The sequence below is a fragment of the Aptenodytes patagonicus genome, chromosome 13 (genome assembly GCF_965638725.1).
Source record: "Aptenodytes patagonicus chromosome 13, bAptPat1.pri.cur, whole genome shotgun sequence".
In the NCBI taxonomy this organism is placed as follows: domain Eukaryota; kingdom Metazoa; phylum Chordata; class Aves; order Sphenisciformes; family Spheniscidae; genus Aptenodytes; species Aptenodytes patagonicus.
In genome coordinates this window covers 19,566,779-19,589,430 of record NC_134961.1, presented here as the reverse complement: position 1 = coordinate 19,589,430, position 22,652 = coordinate 19,566,779, and the positions used below count along the sequence as shown (strand labels likewise).

Below are 22,652 nucleotides of genomic sequence, written 5' to 3'. Positions count from 1 at the left end.
GGTTTAAGTAGGCTAGATCTTTATCCTGGTTTAAAATTTAAAAAAAAAAATTCAAAAGAATTTCCAAAATGTTTTACAAGGTAAGATTTAAAAAAAAAAAGGATTAATATAAATGTTGCCATGATTCCTTTAGGCAAATCATTATCCAGCAGCAATCAGTATCTGATGCTTTCAAGGTGACTGGTTTCAGTAACAAGATATTGAGCCATTTTTAATTTGACTTGGTAAAATTCCATTTAAGCAAGCAGTTATCTCATAGTCCTAGCAATTTCTCTTAACCCCTATAAAAGATGAAGACACACTACACTGCATCCAGGCAGAATTTGGTTATTCCACAGAAGATTAGGTGACTCGGGCTGTGATGTGCTGCTTTTAGCAAATGTGACAACTATTTTGAATCAATTCTTGGTAGCGTAATTTTTGTTGAGTTGTAAATTAGGGATAATAATTTAACCATTATAGTTGGCAAATACTGTAGGGCACTTGGTAACCCAGCTGGAAGTTGTGACAGTTACACAGTAAACAGCAGCTCCTGATCCATTCACTTGCATGGCTATCAGCACGGGCTTCTGTTCTTTCTCCCTGGTCCCGTAGGAGAGGGTCGGTACCTGGAGCAAGGGCACGTTCCCAGCACTGTTGGGTTAATTGCTCTTAAGTCTAGAAACCAAAGAACAGCAGAGCAGCTTTTCAGGAGCATAAATTAGTTTGAGAAGATTCTGTCTTCTAAAAGTTACTAATACTGGAGAGTGCATTAAAACAGCAATAATTTCAGCAATAAGGATTGTTCAGATACTGTTTTTTTGAAGCAGCGTGAAGGGCAATTTTGAGAAGCATGCATTTTTAGAATGTTTTAACAACTTCATCCCCAGTCTGAGCTCACGTTACAGCACTTTTATATCTGTACTAACTAAAGAAAGATACTGATCTGTTGCTTGGCATCGGAGATGATCTTTTGCTGAGGCTCAATCAAGAAATCTGTGAAGACGAGAATTTATTTTTTTATGGGAATGGAGAAGCTATTGCTTCATTTATGTATTTATTTTGAGAAGTGAATGCTGATTTTGAGTGAAATACCTGAGAAATGTAGCTTTGGCCAAGGAGAGAATAAGAACGGACAGTAGTTTATTCTGTAATAATCATATTTGTATCATAGAATCATTAAGGTTGGAAAAGACCTCTAAGATCATAGAGTCCAACCGTCAACCCAACACCACCACACCCACTAAACCATGTCCCTAAGTGCCACATCTATACGTCTTTTAAATACCTCCAGGGATGGGGACTCAACCACTTCCCTGGGCAGCCTCTTCCAATGCTTGACAACCCTTTCAGTGAAGAAATTTTTCCTCACGTCCAATCTAAACCTCCCCTGGCACAACCTGAGGCCATTTCCTCTCGTCCTATCGCTTGTTACTTGGGAGAAGAGACCGACCCCCACCTCGCTACAACCTCCTTTCAGGTAGTTGTAGAGAGCGATGAGGTCTCCCCTCAGCCTCCTCTTCTCCAGGCTAAACAACCCCAGTTCCCTCAGCCGCTCCTCATAAGACTTGTTCTCCAGACCCCTCACCAGCCTCGTTGCCCTTCTCTGGACACGCTCCAGCACCTCGACGTCCTTCTTGTAGTGAGAGGCCCAAAACTGAACACATGTATCACACATTTTGCGATCCAGGCTCCCATTATTCCCTCCCCATATTGAAAATAGTTACATTTTCATTGTAACTACACATTGTATAAACCAAATTCCACTGTGCCGCAATCATCTGCATCTTGTGTACAACAAAACCTCTGATCCTGAACTATGTGGGCAAGTGGACAGAGTCAGACGTCCCAGCTGAATCCCTGTACAGTTCAGGGCGGGTATAGCAGCACACGGGTTGCAGATTCCTTATTGCAGGATTGGAGCTCAAGCGTCTATCCCTTATTTTATGATGCAACAAATATAATTTGACTTCTTGTAGTGCTGGCTGTCTTGGTGCATACAGAATGTACATTAAGCGAAGAGATGGGATTAAATGTGTAAATTTGGAATTGTTTTGGAAGGCAGTTCTGCTGGAAAACTTGCAAATACACAGGGAAAATGATAAAGTGTTAATAACGGGAGTTACGTGAGGTTGCAGTATAAAGAATCATTGCACAAAGTGAGACTTGTCATTTTCAAAGGTAATATGGGGAGTAGGAAAAGAAATGGAGTAATTTAAATATGAAAGGCAATGAAATGGAATGAATCAAAGTATGACTAACAAGGTGATTTACTGAGATGTAGTTAAGCTGGATGGAATGTGATTTTAAAAGAAAGGGGTAGGTTTAGTAATAGAAATGTAGATGTTCAAAGCAAAATACAAAATAAGCAAAAGATTCTAAGTGGAGCTAATGGTTAGTAACAATATTTCCAGTGTAAAAACTATTAGGCATTTAATTATAATTTAATTAATTTTAAACTGCCTCCTACGTACATCAACATTCACATTAAGGGGGAAAAAAAAAAAAGAACAAGTTGCCAGGTTGTTGCACTGTAAAATAAACATTGAAAGGGAGAAAATAAATGGGCCATGACTTTACAGTGTTACTGTAAAATAAACAATGAATATTTTACTGTGATTAAGCAATGTTGAATAAAATAAAAGATTAATAAGACTGAGAGATAAAAAATTAAAAGAAAGTGTAAATACCACCTAGAAGCTAGAAGCTTGTTCTATATGATGGGCAGAAAATTAAAACAGTCTGGAGTTTATGAAAGGATATCAGCAATTGCTACTTGTTGGTGACCTAATATTGGACTAGTTAGACCACTGGTTAGATACCATGTTTGAGTAATATGTGTCACGGTTTTAGAGCCTTTCCAGTGATTTTAGCTTTCACAGCTGACAGGCTAAACACATGCCATAAATTATCTGAAATTTGGGCAAATTCTCAAATGGTTTAAAGTAGTGGATTTCTGGCTCAAAGGATTTGGCCCTGCAGAAACAAAATATATACCTTATTTGATGTATTCCTATATCTGATTAGCAAGGCAAAAACTGCATACACAGTGTACCTGCATTGTAATAAAATATGTGTACTTCTTTACCAATATCTAAATATAGAATAAAATTTTATTTTCTCATTCCATTGTTTTCCTCACTGAATGGAAATTACTGTTGTTTATTTAGAAAAAAGAAAAAATACTGATACATTTTTAGATTTTAAAAATATTCAGAATGAGCTCTGCACTGAGGATTTGTATGCTGAGCCTGTCAGACTGTGAATCTTTATTATTACTGAGCTTTATCCTTGAGTACATAGCTTGCAATTCAGTTTGAATATTAAGTGTCAGGCTCAAATGCACTGGTGAGAGATTTGCAGCAGCCAGCAGGTTCCTATTCCAACCTTAGAAGCCTTTGACCTCTCTCTTCATTGATAAGTGGTCTTATTTCACGTGTGTCAGCTTACTGGTTTGAAGCTCCTGATGCTGTGAGTGATGGAGAAGGTACCATTACCTGCAGTTTGTGATTTTCATAGTACATGAGGAAAGGTCACAGCTGAAGAAAAAGATGCATGGAACTGGCAATTCAGAAATGTGGAGGAAAACGTGCGAGGCTTACAAATCCAGGGTTTTTTTCTACTTGGATATAGCATGCTTAGAAAGAGCTGCAGTTAAAAAAAAAATTTTTTTTTTTTCATTACAAATTGCAAATCTGGGATAAATGGTTCAGCAAAGATGTACTCTGTGTGCCTGGGCTATAGGTTGCATCATTTATACTTGTGCTTTTTGGTCCTTTTTCTTCCCATGAAAGTCAACATTTGATTAGCATAGGCAGAAATGTTTTGTAGGGTGTGTTGCTCTTGGGGAAAATCTACTGCTTTTCCTTGACACAGCTATGCTTCCTACTTTATTTTCTTCTGATCAGAGGTGAGCATTTGAACTACAGTGTGGCATCTGCATGGACTTTCTCTGTGCTATGACTTTACATTTTGCAATCATAATCAGTTAGACTCAGCTGGAAACAGCAACAATAAGCAATTATTTTGAAAAGACCCAGCCCAAGGTTCTCCTGTCTGATGTAAAATAAACAATAACTTCTTTTTTAAAATCAGTTTTAGTCATTATAACTAGCAGGAGTAAATCTACAAATGTGGAAGATTTAGGTTAATTTACTGTTTGCTTCTTTTTCGTACTGAAATCTTATTTTTTCATAAACAGTAAGAATACTTTTGATAAAATTAGTAAAGATACCTCATGTGCAAAGATAGAGATAACTCTTGCCTTCTCTATAGAAATAGTCTTGTGATGGGTCCCACAAACTGTATCTGGGATCCAGCATGGTTTATGGGACATCTGGTGGGAAGGCTGGACCCTTTCAAGAGCTGAGAACCTTACAGAAGCCAGTTTTCCTGAAGATTGGTAACTGTCACCTAACCTATGCCGCCCCCTCTCCATCCAGAGTGTCAAAGGATACTTGTATTTTCCCTGGTGACAGAAATTTCTTTGGATCAGAAAACACGGAGTGTCTACCCAAATTAGCTTGTTGTCCACAGGAAACGTGCTTCAGTCAGTGGAATGTGCTGTACCCTCTAACTATAGTTTTTCTGTTAGGGCTCATAACTACTGCATGCTACTGCATTGCTCTCGATGTGTTATATTTTCCTGATCATGGTAATAGATGCAGCCTAGAGTTGAGCTGTTGGTGTAAGAATAATCGTGTCATAAATCACAAAGCTATTGGATAAACTGCTTTTTTTTTTTCCTTTTGGCAACTTTACTTTCCCTTGTTCTGGTCATTAATTTCAGATGGTGTTTATTAACATCTAAAATTCTTAAGCAATGTCAAAATTTTCATTAAAAAAGAAGAAAAAATGGGCAAATTTACCATTCTTTTCTCTACATCTGAAATGTATTTCAAAACTGCATTGCTTATACAGGCATGATTCATTTCTTGACCTATGATAGATGAGAGAACCATTAGTTTAAAAATGCAAAATGTAAAAACCCTATTCTGGAAGCATAATGTTCCTGCTTTTTAGCCTTTGTCAGTGCTGAAAGCTCACCGTTGGAATTGATAGAAGGACTTCTCCACAGTTGCGGTTGATAACGGTTAAGCCTTTTTCAAATTACTTGGTTATTTCTGCATCTTCTTTAATGCCTTGTTCACTTGAATTTGTGATAAATGATCTTTTAGTCTAGCGGGCATATGAGTGTATTATACCGTGGTTAAGCGTATGAGTAACCTTACTGATGTTCATGGAGTTGTACTAACTGCTTGAGAGCTTTGGTAGAACAGCCTCTAGTGCAGAAGAGTGAGGAGAAAAGAAAAAAAATTGAAGAAAAGTTCTAAAACTGTTATATGTTAAGTAGCAGGTATGATGACTATGGTCATAGAGAAACTTGGTGCCTGGAACTTTGCCACTTTCCTGCACTGACTGGGGAGCTGATTTTCCCAGAGCGGTAGGCTCATGCATTTGTAGCAAGCTGTCTTTGCAGCCAAGGTTTTGAAAGATCCTCTTTTTAAGGGACCTTTAAAAAGCTGTTCAAGAACTTACGCTAATAATAACAGTCAATATATAAGATAGAGGGTTGGGTTGGTTTTTTTGTTGTTGTTGGGTGGTTGGTTTTTTTTTTTTGGAACTGCTTTTGAAAACATTTTCAAAGAAACAAACCAATTTTTATTACTTTTTCAGTGTGTGTAACCTTTTTCATTAATCTTGAATAATTTCCAAAGTTTATTTTTTTGTTGTTCTTTCATACAGAGGTAGCTTTTACCTCTGTGTGTTTTATGCATCAGGAATAGATTTTTGATGTAGCAGCCTTGTGTTATCAAGAGTGCTTTTAGGTAGTCACATAAACGTAATTCTTATTATTCTGTTTTTTCTGCACCCATCATCTCTCTCCATTCTCTGTCCAGACTATGGCTGGTTAAAAAAAAAAAAAAAAAAAAAAAAAAAAAAATCATTGAAAGGATCTTTGAATGTCACTGCCAATATTCCCTTTTTGAGCTGTGAGTTCTGGAAGTCTGATCTGTGCACTAATGTAATACATTTAATGATGTTGCTCAGTCTTTGTACTTTGGGCAGTTTGATCAGTGTTATCGCAGGTGAAGATACACATTTTAACATTGTAGTGGCATGAAATGAGAGTAAGAGGTGTTCCAAGAAAGCAATAGAGATAAATGATATTAGGTCATGATAAAACCCGTGGTCATTATTACAAAGAAATATTTTGACAGCAGTTAGTGGTGTTTGTAATTACAGTAGTACTACTCTAATGTGAGGAGGGGCTTGGTAGTCTGGCAGAGTGCTGGCAGTTTGATGACTTCCCTCGAAAGCTTGAAAGCACTGAAGACTCTACTCATGCACACAATCACAATAATTGATGTAAGGCATTTTTGGTGCATAGCACTGTAAAAATATAATTTGACTAGGGTTTTTTTTTCAGGACTCTTTAAACCTAATTTGAAGTAAAGAAGTATAAAACATCACTAAAAACCACTAAGGCAGGAATGAATCTCTGTCATACATAGGCTTGGAAAGGAGGGGAATTACATGAAAAGACCACAAATTTTTAAGGTTAAACCCTCAAAAATTGTATTTCTTTTTAGAGAATTTCATTAGTAATTTGTGTGAAAGAGAATTGACTTTTGTTCCTGTGCAGAGGGGGGGTGCCTATGGAGGACAGGCAGTCACCACTTAGCATGAGTTCTGTGCTATCTGTAGAAAATGCCAGTCATATTCTTAGCATCACCACCATTTAGGCAGTAAGATATTTTGATTATTAATTTAGGCTTTTTTTATAATTTTGTGAGAGTCAGGTTGTTCCTATGTTGTAGAAAACAGTTTAAATGTTTATTTCTTTATTGAACAAGTATTGAATTATGAAACAGAAAACTAAAATATTGTTAGGAATATAATCAGTGAAGTGCATCACGGTGCTTTTTTTTTTTCTCCCCCTCTTTTTCTCCCACAGTCCAGTTGATGTCCTCATGTATTGTTGGGACATTAATCTTGATAATGGCAATGGAATGCTATGTATTTTTGAAAAATGGATCTGAAATGAAACACTCGGTGAAGAAGTTGGTAGCGAGGTTTTGATGCCATTTGCTATATCAGCCATGTCTACATCCAGATTTCCTACCTTACTGTGATTCCATTTGTCCTTTCCCAATATTTCTTTCAGTTTCATAATGTGTTTACTCTTATCTAATACTACAGTTTTTATGCTGAAAATATTTAAGCATCGACGTGGCCTCAGTCACAGGAATAAGCATTTTGAACTCAGTGGCTTACCTTGTATTTAAAAAAGTAGATATTTATTTAAACGTTCTGGCAATTTCAATCATCATCTCAGGGTAGGGGGATATACCTTGCAGATGATGCTTTTATTTCAAAGAAGATACTGAAATAGAAACAAAGATAGTTTGAGGGTATCACTGTCTCGTTCTGTATTGCAGCCTGTAGAATGCTGCTGTACTGTAGGGACCAGAGGAGGCACAAAGAACTTTTTGCATGGCTTGTACAATATTTTTAAAATAATCAATATTTTAGCAGATACGTGGCATTTTTACCTTTGTAATACAAGGCAGCTCTGAATGTGGTGGTCATTACTATCTCCATTGCACAGATGAGAAACTGTGTATGTTTCAGTTAGTATGTTGAAGTTCTTATCTGTTACTGGTCTCTTGTCATCACATTGCACAGAATACTTACTAAGGGGCATAGCCCTAAAGATAGGAAAGTGATACTACAGAATGGTTTGCCAAAGGTCCAGAACAGAGCCGCAATCAGTTCTGTTCCCACCTTTCAACTGTGTCCCTTCATTTACAGGTATAAGCATACAGAATAGAGTATCAACCAACAAACATAATACGGAGCACTAACATTTGGCCTTAAAATTTCAAGTAAGTTCTCATAACCTCATAGGAAATTATTTTCACAGGACTTTACAGTGTTCTTCATTTTACCGTGAATTTTTCCAGAATATTATTCTTTGCAGTGAATACTGTGTATCCTATATACGCATTCTTGACTGTACTTTTGGTGTAGGTGGTTGTGCTTTTCCCTTCTACACAAAGCTTCACTCTTGACGTTATATCAAATGTTTTTCTACTCCTTGAGTTTCGTCTGTACCTACTTCGCAGACTACAGTCTGTGCTTAGTGCTTCATTCTTCCTAAGATTCTTGTCCTTTAGAAAATTGACGCAGAGCGCCTTGCTTCCATGCTGCTCTTGTCACACAGACAACATTCCCTGGTGACACCGGGCTGCCTTTCCATCACAGGACTCCCAGCAGCAGCAGTCCTAAGAGGAAAAGTGAGTCAGTGAGAATCTTAACACAAATCTATCAGGAGGCTGGTTATTGTGATTGCATTGACTGCCAGGTTTAAGCACCGTGATTTCGAATGTAGACATCCTAGGGCCTGGTGTCAGCTGGCTGCTCCTGAAGAGAAGGGAGCCAGGAGCTGAGTCCGTGCCGTCCGTGCCCTCCCCCATGGGGCGCAGCCCCATTGGGTCTAAACACGGAGGGCAGAGCCAGGTACTGGAAGCAGGGTCTGTCCATTGACAGCCCCAAGCAAGGTGGTGAACCAGGCCCAGGATCCACCTGGGGAGTCCAGTCAGGAGCGGCAGTTCACTGGGACAGAGAGAGGACAGGGACAAGGTGACAATGTGTGTCTAAAGTCCACACAGGAAATAGACTAAAAGACAGACTGCAGAGAGAAGATGCAACGTAGGTCTGAGGGGTCGACCCAGGAGACAGGTTGCCTGCAACCCATGTCTGAGGTCCATCCAGGGCTGGAGATGGGTAACCCCGCCGTAGAGTTTAGGCCAGGGGCCAGAACCTGAGAAATACTATTTTTATTCCATTGTGATAAGAAACCCTGTTCTCTCAACTATTCATTAGAATGATCACATAGGGAAAAAAATAGCAATAATAAGGTGATGCTGAAGACTTATGGTTAAATTTAATGGTAAAAAAGTTTAGCTAGAAATACTCAGCAAATGGTTTCAATCTACCTCTTTAAGGCTAATCAATGTAGTGAAATTATCTACATCGAGTATGCTAGAATAAATATCAAATATATTTTATTGTATTCCAGTTGCATTTCTTTTTTTCTCCTTTCCTCTTTTTTTAACCTGATGGTCTAAGGATTTCCTTTTAGTGCTTATGGACATCTCCTTTTGACAGACACTGCAAATTAAAAGATATGGCTAGGCAAAGGAAACTGCAACCCAAATATGCCCCCTGGGTTTTCATTTACAGTTAGAAGCTACAGACACAATTACTGCTGACAGAAATTCAGAAGCCAGTGGCAGAGTGCATGTGGCAGTAGACTCATGCCAGGCAGTAATTGGGAAGATTATTTTTAATCAGAGCATATCCTACAGCCCAAACATTAGAAATCTCTTGTAAGGCTGACAGGAAATTAAACTGAGACCAAACAAAAAAGCCTCAAAATAGAAGTAATATGGTTAGAAGTCTAATGATGGCAAAGCTCACTGCTTGTTGTATTTGGCTGTTATCTGAAGGGAATGACTTTTAACTTGCAGCAACAGATATCATTGTTTAATTGCATTTTTAGAACAGAATTAAAATAAAAAATATCAGATTAGATCAATATATACGTAGGCTTTTGATAAAGGTGTGAAGCAGTAGGTGTTAAATCAGGCTTAGTAATTGTGTATATGTATTGCTAGTAATTTTTATTATTGCTTTTGGGTTTTTTTGTTGTGTGTTTTTTTGTTGTTGTTGGTTTTTGGTTTTTTTTAAATTTATTTATTTAATGCTTAAGGGAGCTGCTTCTATGGAAAAGTAATATAATGTCTGGGATACTCTTGGAATGCCCAGGTACGGTAACTATTTATGAAGCTCACATGGCCTGGGGCTGTCTTTCTCAGTGATCCTGCAGAATGACCTCTGCTTGTTTGGGCTGCCTGAGCGGACTGCCCTGAGGGAGAAGAGACCAGGGTATTCTCAGTACTTGTCTACGCACCTGAAATTTTCACCTGAAAACACAACTTTTCCACTTTTAAGTGAATCTTAAAACATCATCTTCTTTGCCAGACTTTTACATAAATACTTAGCAGGACTTCTAGTTGACTCTCAAGTTTTCCTTTCCTCGGAAAAGAAAGACTGGAGCACTGCAGAATGGTAGCTCTGCTGTTGATCTGATGAAGGGTGTTGCCGTTCTTGTATATGCCAGTCACATACAAATGTTGTAATACCAGATGCAAGCAAAATGTTGCTAATTGTATATTTATTTCTGTGTGATAGGAATGCAAAACAAGAGCCTACTTCTTGTTTTGCTAAGATATATGACAGTTGTGAAAAGAAAATTTAGCGTTAAAAAATGCATATCTTACGTTTCTCCACAAAGCTGCTTTTAGCTGTGTGGACGGTCTTAATGACATTTCATGTCAGTACAAAGAATAATAAGGTATAACATCAAAGTCCATCACAGTCAACTAGTTATCTTGAGGATTGTAAATAGGATTTTATCAGAATGTAACTTTTTTCCCACAAAATTATTAGCATTTTTCAGCTGTATTTCTTTCTACTGAAAATTGCTTCATATAATCATATGAATGTGACTGAAAAATCTTGCCTGTTGTTTAGGTATTACCTGAGAAGCTAGATAACAAATAAAGGATACTTTGTAACGTATGCAGTTTCTGCAAAGCGGTCTACAGGAGACCTGGAAATACAGTGATGTACTGCGTAAGAGCTAATGGAACTTCATCATTGTCTGCCTGGATTGCAAGAGCCCTCCGGGTGCACTGCACAAAGAGCTTTCCGTAACTGGCTTGCATTATGTAGGGTGGCTACACTGGTTCAGGCAAGCTAGCATACGGGCTGGTTGTGGAGAAATCTTTACAAACCTTTGTAAAGTTTGTAAATGTGCCACTCTTCCTTTTGTCCAACAATATGGTAAGAAAGTACCTTCAGCGGTGGTACGGACTACGGGGCTGTGGGTGGAGTTCCTCTCTCATTTTGGCAGGTGCTTTTAGACCATTTGTTTTGAGGAAATCCTCTTCACTTGTCATACTCAGATTGCTATGTATTTTAAAGAATGTCTGCAGTCAGTAGAGCATAAAACTTAAATATTTCTATGTGGAGGAAATTAGAGAGGGGTTATGTAGTACTGTAAAATTAGGCAAAATGAATAATTACTCTTTGGTTAAATATTACAGCCAGGTTAATTGTTTTAGAGGTAACTATACAGTTTCTCATGTATTTGCTCTGATTTAATACAACAGTACTTTGTAATTTACATACAATGGTATATTCTTAATTTTTCCTGGAGTTGCATACATTCTTAAAATTCTGTACATCTTATTTCTGTGTGTATTCTGAGTTTCCTCAATCACTACAGTGCAGAAGCACAGGATAAATGAGGAATACTAGCAGTAGCAGTTGGGAGTATAATGTTTCTAAAATTAATGATAGGTGACATTATGCTAAACAGAAAGTCTGCTAGGATTGAGTGGTCAGATGCAAGTCTTTCAGAAAAGGAAAATTAATGTACTATAACCTCAGGTAGCATTTTAATCAGTATGAAGTCTAAAAAGTGAGTTTGCATTTGAAAAATCAGTGATATCAAATTGTGAAACCCAAGTACCCCGATGGAGAAAACCTGAGAGACTTAATTTTCAATTATTCAATTCAATTTTGTTGACCATGAGTGAGTTTTGCTGTGGCATTACAAGATGGTCCTAAATCAGATGTCATTTTTGAAAATGTAGGCTAATTACTTAAAAAATACTTCTCCTTAGAGATTTTTAAGGAACTCTCAATACCATTAATTTACCTCGTGATACTCAGAGAGATCTTTGATCTCACACAAAGAAACACTACCCAGAAAGGATAAGATGCAGTAGTTTTAACGTATAGTTTATGTGCGTATTCAGCCTTCTGACGTGAGCTGCCTTTTCTATAGTATTTTTACATGTATATGGTTCATTTTATTTCATAAACAAAAAGAAACTTGTGTCTTCAGCTCAGAAATTGGTTACTGTGGGGTTTTTGGCGGTAAGACAGTTGCAATTACTGCTAGAAGCTTCAGTTGTGAAGTTGGATCTTTCTTTGATACATACTCTCCTAATGATGGTCTCTGCTCTAAGGAGGCGAAAATGCAAGTATATTTTCTGTTGCTGATTGTCACTTTTTCAGATTCTGATGTGGTTGGGGTTTTTTATCAGTATGTGCGATAGCTGCAATATTACCTGATGTGCGTATAGAACACGTACCTTTCTGGTACTGGTTCTTGCTGTCGCTTATCCTCAACTGCATTAGAGATAGCCACTGCGGATTTTTGATTTACTGATTATTTTTTGTTTGTTTGTTTAAAATAAAAGTCACATATAAAGAATAACATATTTTGTGAAAAAATATTCAATATATTTACTGTTTGGAATTTTTTTGAAGTGGATAAAAAGTATATTAAATTTATCTCCAGAATGTTTTGGTAATACATAGACCCAGGTGTGAATTTTCTTTGAAGACTCAAAATATGTACAGTGTTTCTATTTTCAAGAGTAGTAGTATCAGAGAGTATATACTACCATTTGCACATGGAAATGAAAAACGTAGGTAGGGAGAATCTGTTATGAAAAACATGGCTGAGCTTACTGTAACTTCTAAAATTCAATGAATAATTCAGTAAAATATTAGATGTCACCAGCTGCTCATCAACAAGAAAAAGTGGCATGGAATAGAATGTTACCCTATTCTAATTCACAGCTATGTGCATGTATAATATATTTTGGATAGCCCCTTTTGTTTATATATTTTATGATCATTTTTCTTTTGCAAAATTGCTTGATGTTTTCAATTGAAAAATACACAAAAAGTAAATCACAGTTGTGTGTTCCTATTGAAACAGAAACCTATACTGGGGAAAATTCTGAACTATGGCAGAGTAATTGCTTATCTGTTTTAGTAGGTAAGTTCATAATGCAAACGTAGGACTTAGGCTTCAAATAAATTGCAAACTGCCTGGAAATTTTTACAGTTCATTGAATGATTAATAAATAAGTAATAAAATCTTTGTGGGTATTTGTGAATCAATAAGCAGATTTTGCTGTTCTGCTTTGTACTACAATAAAAATGCAATTATGACCCAATAATGAGTGGAATCTTTCTTGTGAAAGCCCAAATAATGCATTATCAATTTTATTTTTTGTTGCAACACTTTGAATCTTAAAGCCTACCTTCAGCCTTCCATGGGTGCAGGGCACAAATATGATCTCCTTTGAATCTCTCATTTACAGTAAGAATGTATTTTTCTTTTCTTAGGAAACTACACAGAAGCCCCATGCAAGTGGTGCCTATTGTTTTCATGATCGGAGCCTTCTTTCAGTAAGTGCACTGATTTTTATTGTTGTTTATTTTATTTTCCTTGGAATTTGGCCGAAATCTCTGTTGTGCTGTCATAATGAATAAAGAAATACTTTGGCCCTCACAACTTGCCATGCTGATGCTGAGTGGCAAGACTAATAGACCATAAGTACGAGATCTGATACCTTTTAGTCTTCAGTGAAAAACAACTTGGTAGTGACTTGCTTTAGAAAATAATCTTCTCTGTTTCTGGCCGTAGGTTAAAGTGTTTTTCTCTTTTATTTCCCTTTTACACGTTAGGGTTATGTCACTATCATATTTATTTCACCTTTGGCTGATTCCCTCAGAAAGAAATTACTTTGGATATAGATTAGTCACAGACGCTTTTTTCCCTTAGAACAGCGATGGACAATTCATCATGCTTTGCTTTTTAAATGCACCCATAATGTCAGAATAGGGAATATCATGAATTAAGCTCCAAAATTTATAAGACATGTGAAAACGTATTTGTGCTGATTCATTTTTTGCTTTTTTCCTTCGTGAGAAGAGGCTTTCACATCCAAACTATTTGTTACTCTTTCATACTTGGAATTTTTTTTTCTTGTAAAGTTTTTCATTTTAACACATACTTAGAAACAATATTGATTAAGCACTTTTTAATCAGGATATAACTTTCTATACTCGTAATAATAAATATAGAAGTATCAGAAAAAAACCCTGAGTGTGTGATTCTAGGTAGGTGTGCATTTGGTACTTCTCAAACAATGTTTAACAATCCTCTGCTTAAAATAAACTGCAGTGCTCTAACATTTTGTATTGGGTAATAAGCATGGCTTGTTCCGTATTGGGCTGACTGAATACATGTTCTATATACACGTATAATTATACTTTGTTCTATGTGTAGAAAGTAAAGAAGTTGCACATGTGTACTGACAAAATAATAGACGAGATTCACTTTTTTGTTCAAATACATTGTTAGTCGTTGAGTTCTGCCCCAACACACAAAGTTTGGCGTCATTGAAAAAATTAGGCATACAGTCCTTGTTAGAAATAAGAAGAGTTTTATATTTATTCTCCTACACTGAACACAATCTTCCCCTTAACGTCTTTGAAAAAAGATTTCATTAGTTCAAAAAGGCTGCCTGGCTTACAGGATAAAAAAAAAAAAAAAGCCTGTTCATCTTGAGGACAGATTTAAATCAATTCTGTAGTGCTCAGCATGCTTGTTGCTTTTAGCTTTTCCTCTGTCACAAACAGTACATTCTATCACAGAATAACCTTACAGCTCTTAGCAGAATTTGATGCAATTGACAGCTTTTGTTTGAAAAATTCTGGTAAAAATTGCAATGAGGTTGGGGTTTCTAACCCATGGGAGACGGTGGTCCCTGCGATAATTACTGGCATGTTTTTAGGAAGCTGACATTAATTTGACTGTGAATATAGTGCTTCAGTATCTGTAAATGTAGTTGAAGGAAAAGATACTCATCTTCCTTCAACAAGCTAAAGCAGAGATTTGGGATATATGACAAGAAAGAAGAAGAAAATACTCATTTGGAATTTGGGGAAGGTTTAATGCTGCCAAATCTCAATGCGCATAATTGGTTTTATTATTTTCCCTTGTGATCATAACCTAACCAGCACAATGAATAGCAATCAACTTCTAGGGCTAAGAAGTCATTTTTTCACTAAGCTGAGACTGAAGTCCAGCATGTTGCCTGGTAACAGTCTATGTAGATGAGTTGGCTCTTAAGTACACCATATGGCTGGGCGTTATGCCCTATTCACCCGTGACATGGTGTACACATGTAGTACATTACTGATTATAAAATGGTTTGTCCCATTCCCTTATCTAGAAGAAGCATTTAAAAATAGCAATACCAATCCACCGCAGACATGTTAAGATTATGGAATTGTATGTAATGAAACAAATTTCTGTCACGAGTGTCAAAAACCTCATGTAATAATCACAGTAAATTTTGTGTTCAGTATGCTTCAGTTGAATTTAAGTATAATTTCTAGATATGGTTGCTTTACAGTATTTTTCTATTTCATTTTGATAGAAAAATATGTTGAGGTAAGTATAGTTTTAACAGTTTAATTACAGAAAAATCCTGGATTTTAAAATTCAATTTTGTAATGTAGTTGGTTGATTGTATCGGGTAGCCTATGGATTTATTTGGCATTTGACCTTCTATTAATTGCGCAATAATGTCTACAGTACTCTCCCAAAGCTGCAGTGCATTGAGCAAACCAGTAAACAAAGCCATAAAAGACAGTTCCAGAAAACAACTACTAAAAATAAACACGACAGGCAAAGGAGATAGAATTGTTCCAAATATACAATGGGAAATCAAGTACAAAGAATGACTGGCAAGAAGTTTGTAGCAGAAATGGACGTAAAACCTAGATCAGCAGAGTCCTCGCTCGTTCCCTTAACTGGAGCATTTTTCCTGTTCCAGTGTCATGAACTGGAATTCATTAAGGTGGGAATACTGCAGAGTGCATTGTTAGGCAATTGCACATGCCATGATCTCCGTGCTCTGGCTGTCGTATACCGGTTAAAATTGAAAGGCAAGAAATGGGATTGATCTTGTGTGTAATGACAATGATCTGCACAAGTAAAATGGAGGATCATTGACCGGTATCCCGGTTCAGAAGGCTGGACAGTTGGCAGTGGTTATGTTGCATTTCTCTGTGTCTATCTTATTTGGAAAGATGAATTATTGTGCTTAGCCCTCCCCTACGCAACTCCCTTGCCTAAAGCTATAATTCTTTGGCAAAGAAGCCATTTCTGTTTGGCATTCCACCTAAGTTCTCTGAAAACAGTTCAGAAAAAAAGTAGAAAACTGTTATCTTTTCCATGTCTTGCAGAAAGTTTATACAATTGCTTTTTGAGAGAAAAGTTCTGTATACTTGCCCATTCTATTGTTTTTTCTTAATCTTCAGATTGTATATAGCTGTTACATAGCTTGATAAACATACTGTAGTTAAGTGATTTTTAAGGTAATAGAGAAAGGATGAGACAGTGGTGCTGCTCCATGTTGATTTGATAGTTGCATCCTTTGGAAGATCTGCCATGATGATCCACATTTTAAACCTCGGTAGATGTAAATGCATGTATGCAAATATGCTGTTGGTCTCAAAACAGTCTCATCTTCACTTCTCCTACAGTCTGTCAGTGACACAAAACTAGTTGCCATGCTGTAAAGGCCTATAAAGGCATCAAAAGAAAGGCATTTAAAATCCTTTTCCCTAACTTTAGAGCTGTGTTTTCCTTTGAATTGTAAACATGTTGAAATATGTAACAGAAAAATAGCTATTATTGCATTGAAAATATTTTATTATCGGGGACTATGGGTCCTTTTTTCCCCCTCATTAAACGCATCTTTTAAAATAGTTAATACAATAAATCTGTTTTCCAAAACAACATAGCATGCCACAGAGGAATCTCAGGAATTTAGTATGATCTAGGGATTTCTACCTGAAAGGCATGAACAAAATAATTGTGAAAGAGAGCTATTATGAAAGATCATAATTCTCTTAGAAATAAACCAGTATTATAACCTTTTTCTAATAAATGTATAAGGAAAAAAAAACTTTAATGATTGTATTCTTATTTATTCATCTCTCTGTATTCTAATGTAGTCTGAATGATAGTATTAGTCTAGAGAGTTGATTATTTTTAAAATTGCAGCACTTTGAATTACTGATATCTGTGAATTACAATAAAAAAGGGTTGAAGAATGGTAGTTAGATAATGTAAATGAAGCAGTAAGTTCCGCTCCATTACTTCATCTGAGCTAGGATGGGGAACTGTTTAGTTGTTAGTATCTGCTCCATTGTCATATTATTCATTGTTGTTTTGTGATATCTTCAAATATCTTCAACAGTTATTGTAGGAATTCATTAAGGACCAGAAGCGGCGAGGCATTTACATGCTCCTGATGATAAGCAGGTGAATACTCTCATGGTTTTTTTTTCTTCAGAAAAAGTTTAGCTAAGGTAGCTAAGCCTGACCTGTGTTTAAATTTTTTCTAGTGCTGGTGCAAGGTAATTCAGTTTTAGGTGGTTGATTTGTAATATTACTTTTCCATTAGTTAGACACGTGTTTAATTAGATGTGATCTTTAACTCTTTCTTGCATAGGGAACTAAATCTACTACCTTTGTTTAGGGGTTTTTTTGGTTGTTTTTTTGTTTGTTTGTTTTAAGTCTGCATGTTCCAAGGTTTACCTTATTTCATTTCCCATAGAAGAAGAAAATGTTTTCTTTTGTTGGGTGTCATTAATTTGAAGTTTATATTGGTAAAATCTCTAATGATCTTAGATAAAAAGAGCAGTTATGTGGTAGCGGGTTTACATGAATCACTGTTAAACCACTGCTATAATTTATGATTACCTAAATTGTAAAAGGGCAGGGGTTTATGTTTGTACAAGCTACAAATCAGAATATCAGTCGTCTACTTTTGATTTTACAGGTGGTTATGCTGCTCATTTCACTTAAATCATGATCTTCCTACATAAAGAAAGGAAGACACTGTCCTTGGTTAGATTGTGCTTAATCACTAGTGCAGATAATTATATATGTATTTACTTGAGCATCTAAAGAATTTAGAAGTTACTCTCTCAAAGCAGATTCAAGAGCATAAGGCTTACTGAAATTGAATAGGACATTTTGAAAACAAGAGACAGACTCGTAACACAAGTGGTGGGTTTTTTGGAAATACTACCCTAGATTATTGTGAACTGTAACTCCGTAAGGAAAGTTAGCTTTGTAATTCTCTCTTGGTTATATACAACTGTACGTGTAAAGAAATACCTAACAATTTCTTCTTTTCTCCTTCCTCTCTTTTAAGAATGCAGTCAGTATTTCTTTCTGATGGATTCCTCTGTGAACTTTCTAAATCCTCCATCTTTGTAAGTGGTGTTTTGAGTCTACCAAGCAAAAGCTATAGGGGTTGAATATAGATTAACCTTAGGATCTGAATTTACTGTACGTAGCGGCCTGTTTTCTGATGCTACTGAGATACTTCCTTCATAAACATCATGTTGCAGACATTTTCTTACTCAGGCATTATGAAAATTTTCACATGCATGTAAACACTTAGCTTAGAATACTTCCGTTGGCAATTGTATGCACTCTGGATATTCTCCAGATTACAGCATTAAGATGTTTTTGATAAAGTTCATTTCCATAGTGTTGTGGCATTTAAGAGATATCAAGTCCCAAAATTCCTGTGACATTAGTACGTGTATTATCTCTTTATTACAGAAGGAGAAACCAGAAAATTGAACAGCCTGACTGATGTGCCAGGAGAGGGAGTATAGCAGAGCTAGGATTTGAATTTGTATGTCTCAAATCCCAAATCATTGCCTCCATTACTGGGCTATCTTTCCTCCTGCTCTCCCTCTAATCCAATACCTTTTATTGTTAATGATTTTTACATTTAACAAGTGAAAAAGAACTTTCAATTTCATGCTCTCTCCTGTCTCATAAAAAATTGAAAATTTTCCTCAAGAAAATCATGCAATTATTAGTAAAGTCCTATCAGCATAGCTCAAAGCTAATTGAAATTTAACAGTCCTCGTGATGATCTGGGTCATGTCAAGGGTGTTAGCATTCTTTAATAAAGATATACATTTGATCCTTTTTTCTTTTTCTTTGAAGAGCTTACAGACTTCTGTAACTTTTTCTGATAATGCTAATTATGCAAAGTGAAGGTACAGTCATTGCAAGCGCTTGGGTAGTTCAGTATAGCAAATGTTGTTAACTGTAGCAATGATACTCTGGGCTTTGGGGTGTGTTAGCAGCCCAGGATTCCTGGAGGATTCATTTCTGTGTTGCTGTGTTACTGCTACCATATGTTAGCGTGTTACTTCATCTTCAGCGCAGTTGCTGCCTGAGCACAGCTAGTTGGGGTAGGGCTGTCTTAGGGAGTGGCAACGCCGTGAGCCTGCAGCAGTGCATGCACACAGAATTTTGCAATAAATGCTTGGTAAGTCAGGCCTGTATTCAATGGGGAATCACTCTGTCCCTGCACATGATGCATTCATAGTCGATCTAATGCCTCAGTATTTGGCTTTTTGTGCATTGTGTGTTGGACCCGAGATCCTGCTGAGCTGTGTCTGGACGCAGCAGTGAGCACAGGTGTGATAGCATATTGTTGTTTCAGTGGGGGAGTTACCTTTACTGCTACTGTTTGTGGAAATGAACGGGAGTTTTGGATTGTAATAATTGGATTAGATGTGGGGGAAAATTTAATTTCCTTCCTTTTTTTTTCTATTACATTTGAGGTTAGTTACTGAGTTGACAAGTCTGTGTTGTAACGTGGAATTCCTGTGTAGCTCGTGCACAACCAATAAAAAACATGCTATGTGAGAAGTTTTACTGATCCTGCAAGATATGTCAGAAATCATCTAACTGATGGCTCTTTAAATTTTGAATATGGGATGGCGGGTTTGAAAATGTATCTTTAGTGAGGAAGGAGAATGCTGGGAAATAAGTACAGCTGATGTAAGATGAAATGTTTATCCTTATTCTGCATAGTTTAAGAGATTTAAAAAGATGAAACAGCATGTGAGTTTGACAGAATACTTTTGTATTTGGCAACATTTACTCTTCCTTCAGGATTGTTTACTACCTTCAGAAACTGAACTGTACCTCTCAGAACTGCTTCTGACCGTGGACCTTTCTAGAAGCTCACTAGCAACTATGGGAGCGTTCTAGTACTGATCACTGGCATTTAGCAATTTGGGATTTCTCACCGAGTAGTTAAGCCTATATCTTTTACAGTATTGAAATACATTTACATCTGTTAAGGCATTAAGGAGAGAGATTTGTCTGTGACCTACCAAAATCATTGCACACTAACCATACAGGGCAAATTTGGGCAGATTGATCAAAGAACAGAGTTCTTCACTGTGTAGGCGAGGGAGGAAAGCTGCCTGTACCAGTCTGTGACGGACGGTATGCTGACATGTTTTAACTTCGCTCTAAAGAAGCAGTTGGCCAAGTGCTTGTTAGATGAGGCAGGTCTCGGAGACCAGCACACAATTCATATTCAACTACCATGTACTGTATTTCAGTCTTGGATGTATTTTCTTTATACTGACAAAGTCAAGAAACCCATTTACCTGTGTGTGGTGAGTTGACCCTGGCTGGCAGGTCAGCCCCCACCCAGCAGCTTGCTCACTGCCCCCAGTGTGATGGGGGAGAGAATCGAAAGTGTAAAAGCAAGGAAAAAAACCTTATGGGTTGAGATAACATAGTTTAATAAACGAAGCAAAGCTGTGTGCGCAAGCAAAGCAAAATAAGGAATTAATTCACTGTTTCCAATTGGCAGGCAGGTGTTTCTCCATTTCCAGGAAAGCAGGGCTTCATCACCCATAACTTGGGAATACAAACGCCATAACCATGAACGTTCCCCCCTTCTTCCTCCTTTCCATGAGCTTTTATTGCTGAGAACGTCGTATGTTCTGGAATATCCCATTGGTCAGTTCAAGCCAGCTGTCCTGGCTGTGTCACCTCCCAACTTCTTGTGCACCCCCAGCCCACTGGCTAGGGAGGCAGAGTGAGGAAAAAGGGGGGGGGGGGAACCCCCAAAACCTTGAGGCTGTGCAAACACTGCTCAGCCATAGTCTGACAATAGCAGTAACACTGGTGTGTTATCAACACCGTTTTAGTCACAAATCCAAAACACAGCACCATATGGGCTGCTGTCATATCCTACAGGCAATAGGGCTTGTTTTGTCTGACAAGCTTTTCTGCAACTTGGTCACTAGTAATAGAACAGATAGCTATAAAGAAAAGCATGCCTACAGGAGGCAGAATCATCATAGATGACTCCTAACAGCAAAAATGTGAAATATAATTATATAAAAATCACTTGCAAATAGCAACATCTACACGGGATTAAATCTGAAGGTACAAGGGCAATGACAAAGTGATAGCGCTCCCATCTATTTGTGGCTGGTCTATATTCTCTTACGTGCACTGATGCACACTTTCAGAGATAATCAGTTTTACTACTAAGACATTGGGAATATTCAGATGATAAGATCTGAATGTATCAGGGCAGAATCAGTTTTATAGGGGTGGCTTTGTGATTGAAGGCAGAAATTCTGAATACATGAATTGTGGGGCTTCAAATAATCATCTGGAAATACTTTATTCTAGCTCTTAGCTACTGATGAACATGCTAATAAACTAAAACATATTGCATAAGTAATTTTATGGCAGATCAATGCAATTTCTTATTACTGGCTCAGGAATGTTAATGTAAGGAATGTGGTTAGGAGGATATAGACTTGCAACCTACAGGTGTGCTTAAAACAATATACTCCATGTTTATTTAATAGGTTGTGGGAAAAAAATTGTTCTTTTATACTTGATGTTTAACTACCATAGAAAACCTGCATTTGCATAACGATGAATATCATTACAGCTAGGGTTTTACTTGTGCTTTATTGTGTACCAAAGGGAGAGAGCAGTAAAATTCTTGAGAGTAATTGTAAAGCAGCTCTACAGTTCACTTGTTGAAACGCTGAAAACATTTTGTACCATCTGATGTGTGGTTAAATGAAATACAATGATTCTTTGTAGTTTTAGGGATATTTGTATCATGTTCCGGGTGTCCCTAAAAGCCACTTCAATGTAGTATGATACAACTCTTTAATGATTCATCTTCTTAAAGAAAATGGCCCATATTTAAATTGGCTGTGGTTGTGTCCACAGTGTGTCTACCTGATGTCAATAAATTATTTCCGTGGGACCACTGGCCCCAAATGAAGGCCCTTGTAAACAGCCCCCTAACTAATGCTCCTCTGTGATATCCTAGGACTGCCTCCATAGTTTCTTGGGAGACCTTTGTTATTGTTCAAGGTGGTCTGAAAGAGTGGGGAAATGACCACACATACTGTTTTGTCTCCACCCAGTGCGGAGATTTCAGTAACAGTCTGCTCCAGGCTTGTCCCCCTCCCTCTTCTTTCTGTTCCATCCCACGTCTCCTCCTCATGGGATGTTTCTCCTGCTTCCCTCAGGTCTGGGAATGAAGTCCTACATGGATTCATGCTTCATTCCAGGTGGAGATATCGTCCCTTCCTTATGTACTTTCTGGGCTTGATGTTGAAGGAAGAGAGGGGAGAAAAACAGCGTAACCCTCCTATTGCTTTTAGTGTAGGGTGGAAAGAAGAGGAGTCCTAAAAGGTATGGAAAGGCCACCTGAAAATATTCTAACCTGAAAACAAGCCTAATTCCGTAGACTGGTGTTCTGTGCAGTAAAGTCAGGAAGGTTCCCATACAAAGATCCATTCTTTATGGGGGGGACAAGCTGCTTGAACTGAAGTGTCAGTGG

The 22,652-nt window shown here is 37.3% G+C and overlaps 1 protein-coding gene across 6 annotated transcripts in view; it reads left to right on the top strand.

Moving 5' to 3' along the window:
- Window positions 1-22,652, top strand: part of RBFOX1 (RNA binding fox-1 homolog 1) — a 1,372,937-nt gene that overhangs the window by 553,379 nt on the left and 796,906 nt on the right. For all 6 annotated transcript variants that reach the window (XM_076351295.1, XM_076351294.1, XM_076351293.1 and 3 more), the window contains one exon: window positions 13,261-13,323. In XM_076351295.1, coding sequence (XP_076207410.1) covers window positions 13,261-13,323 — 63 coding nt within the window. The remainder of the gene's footprint in view (window positions 1-13,260; window positions 13,324-22,652) is intronic.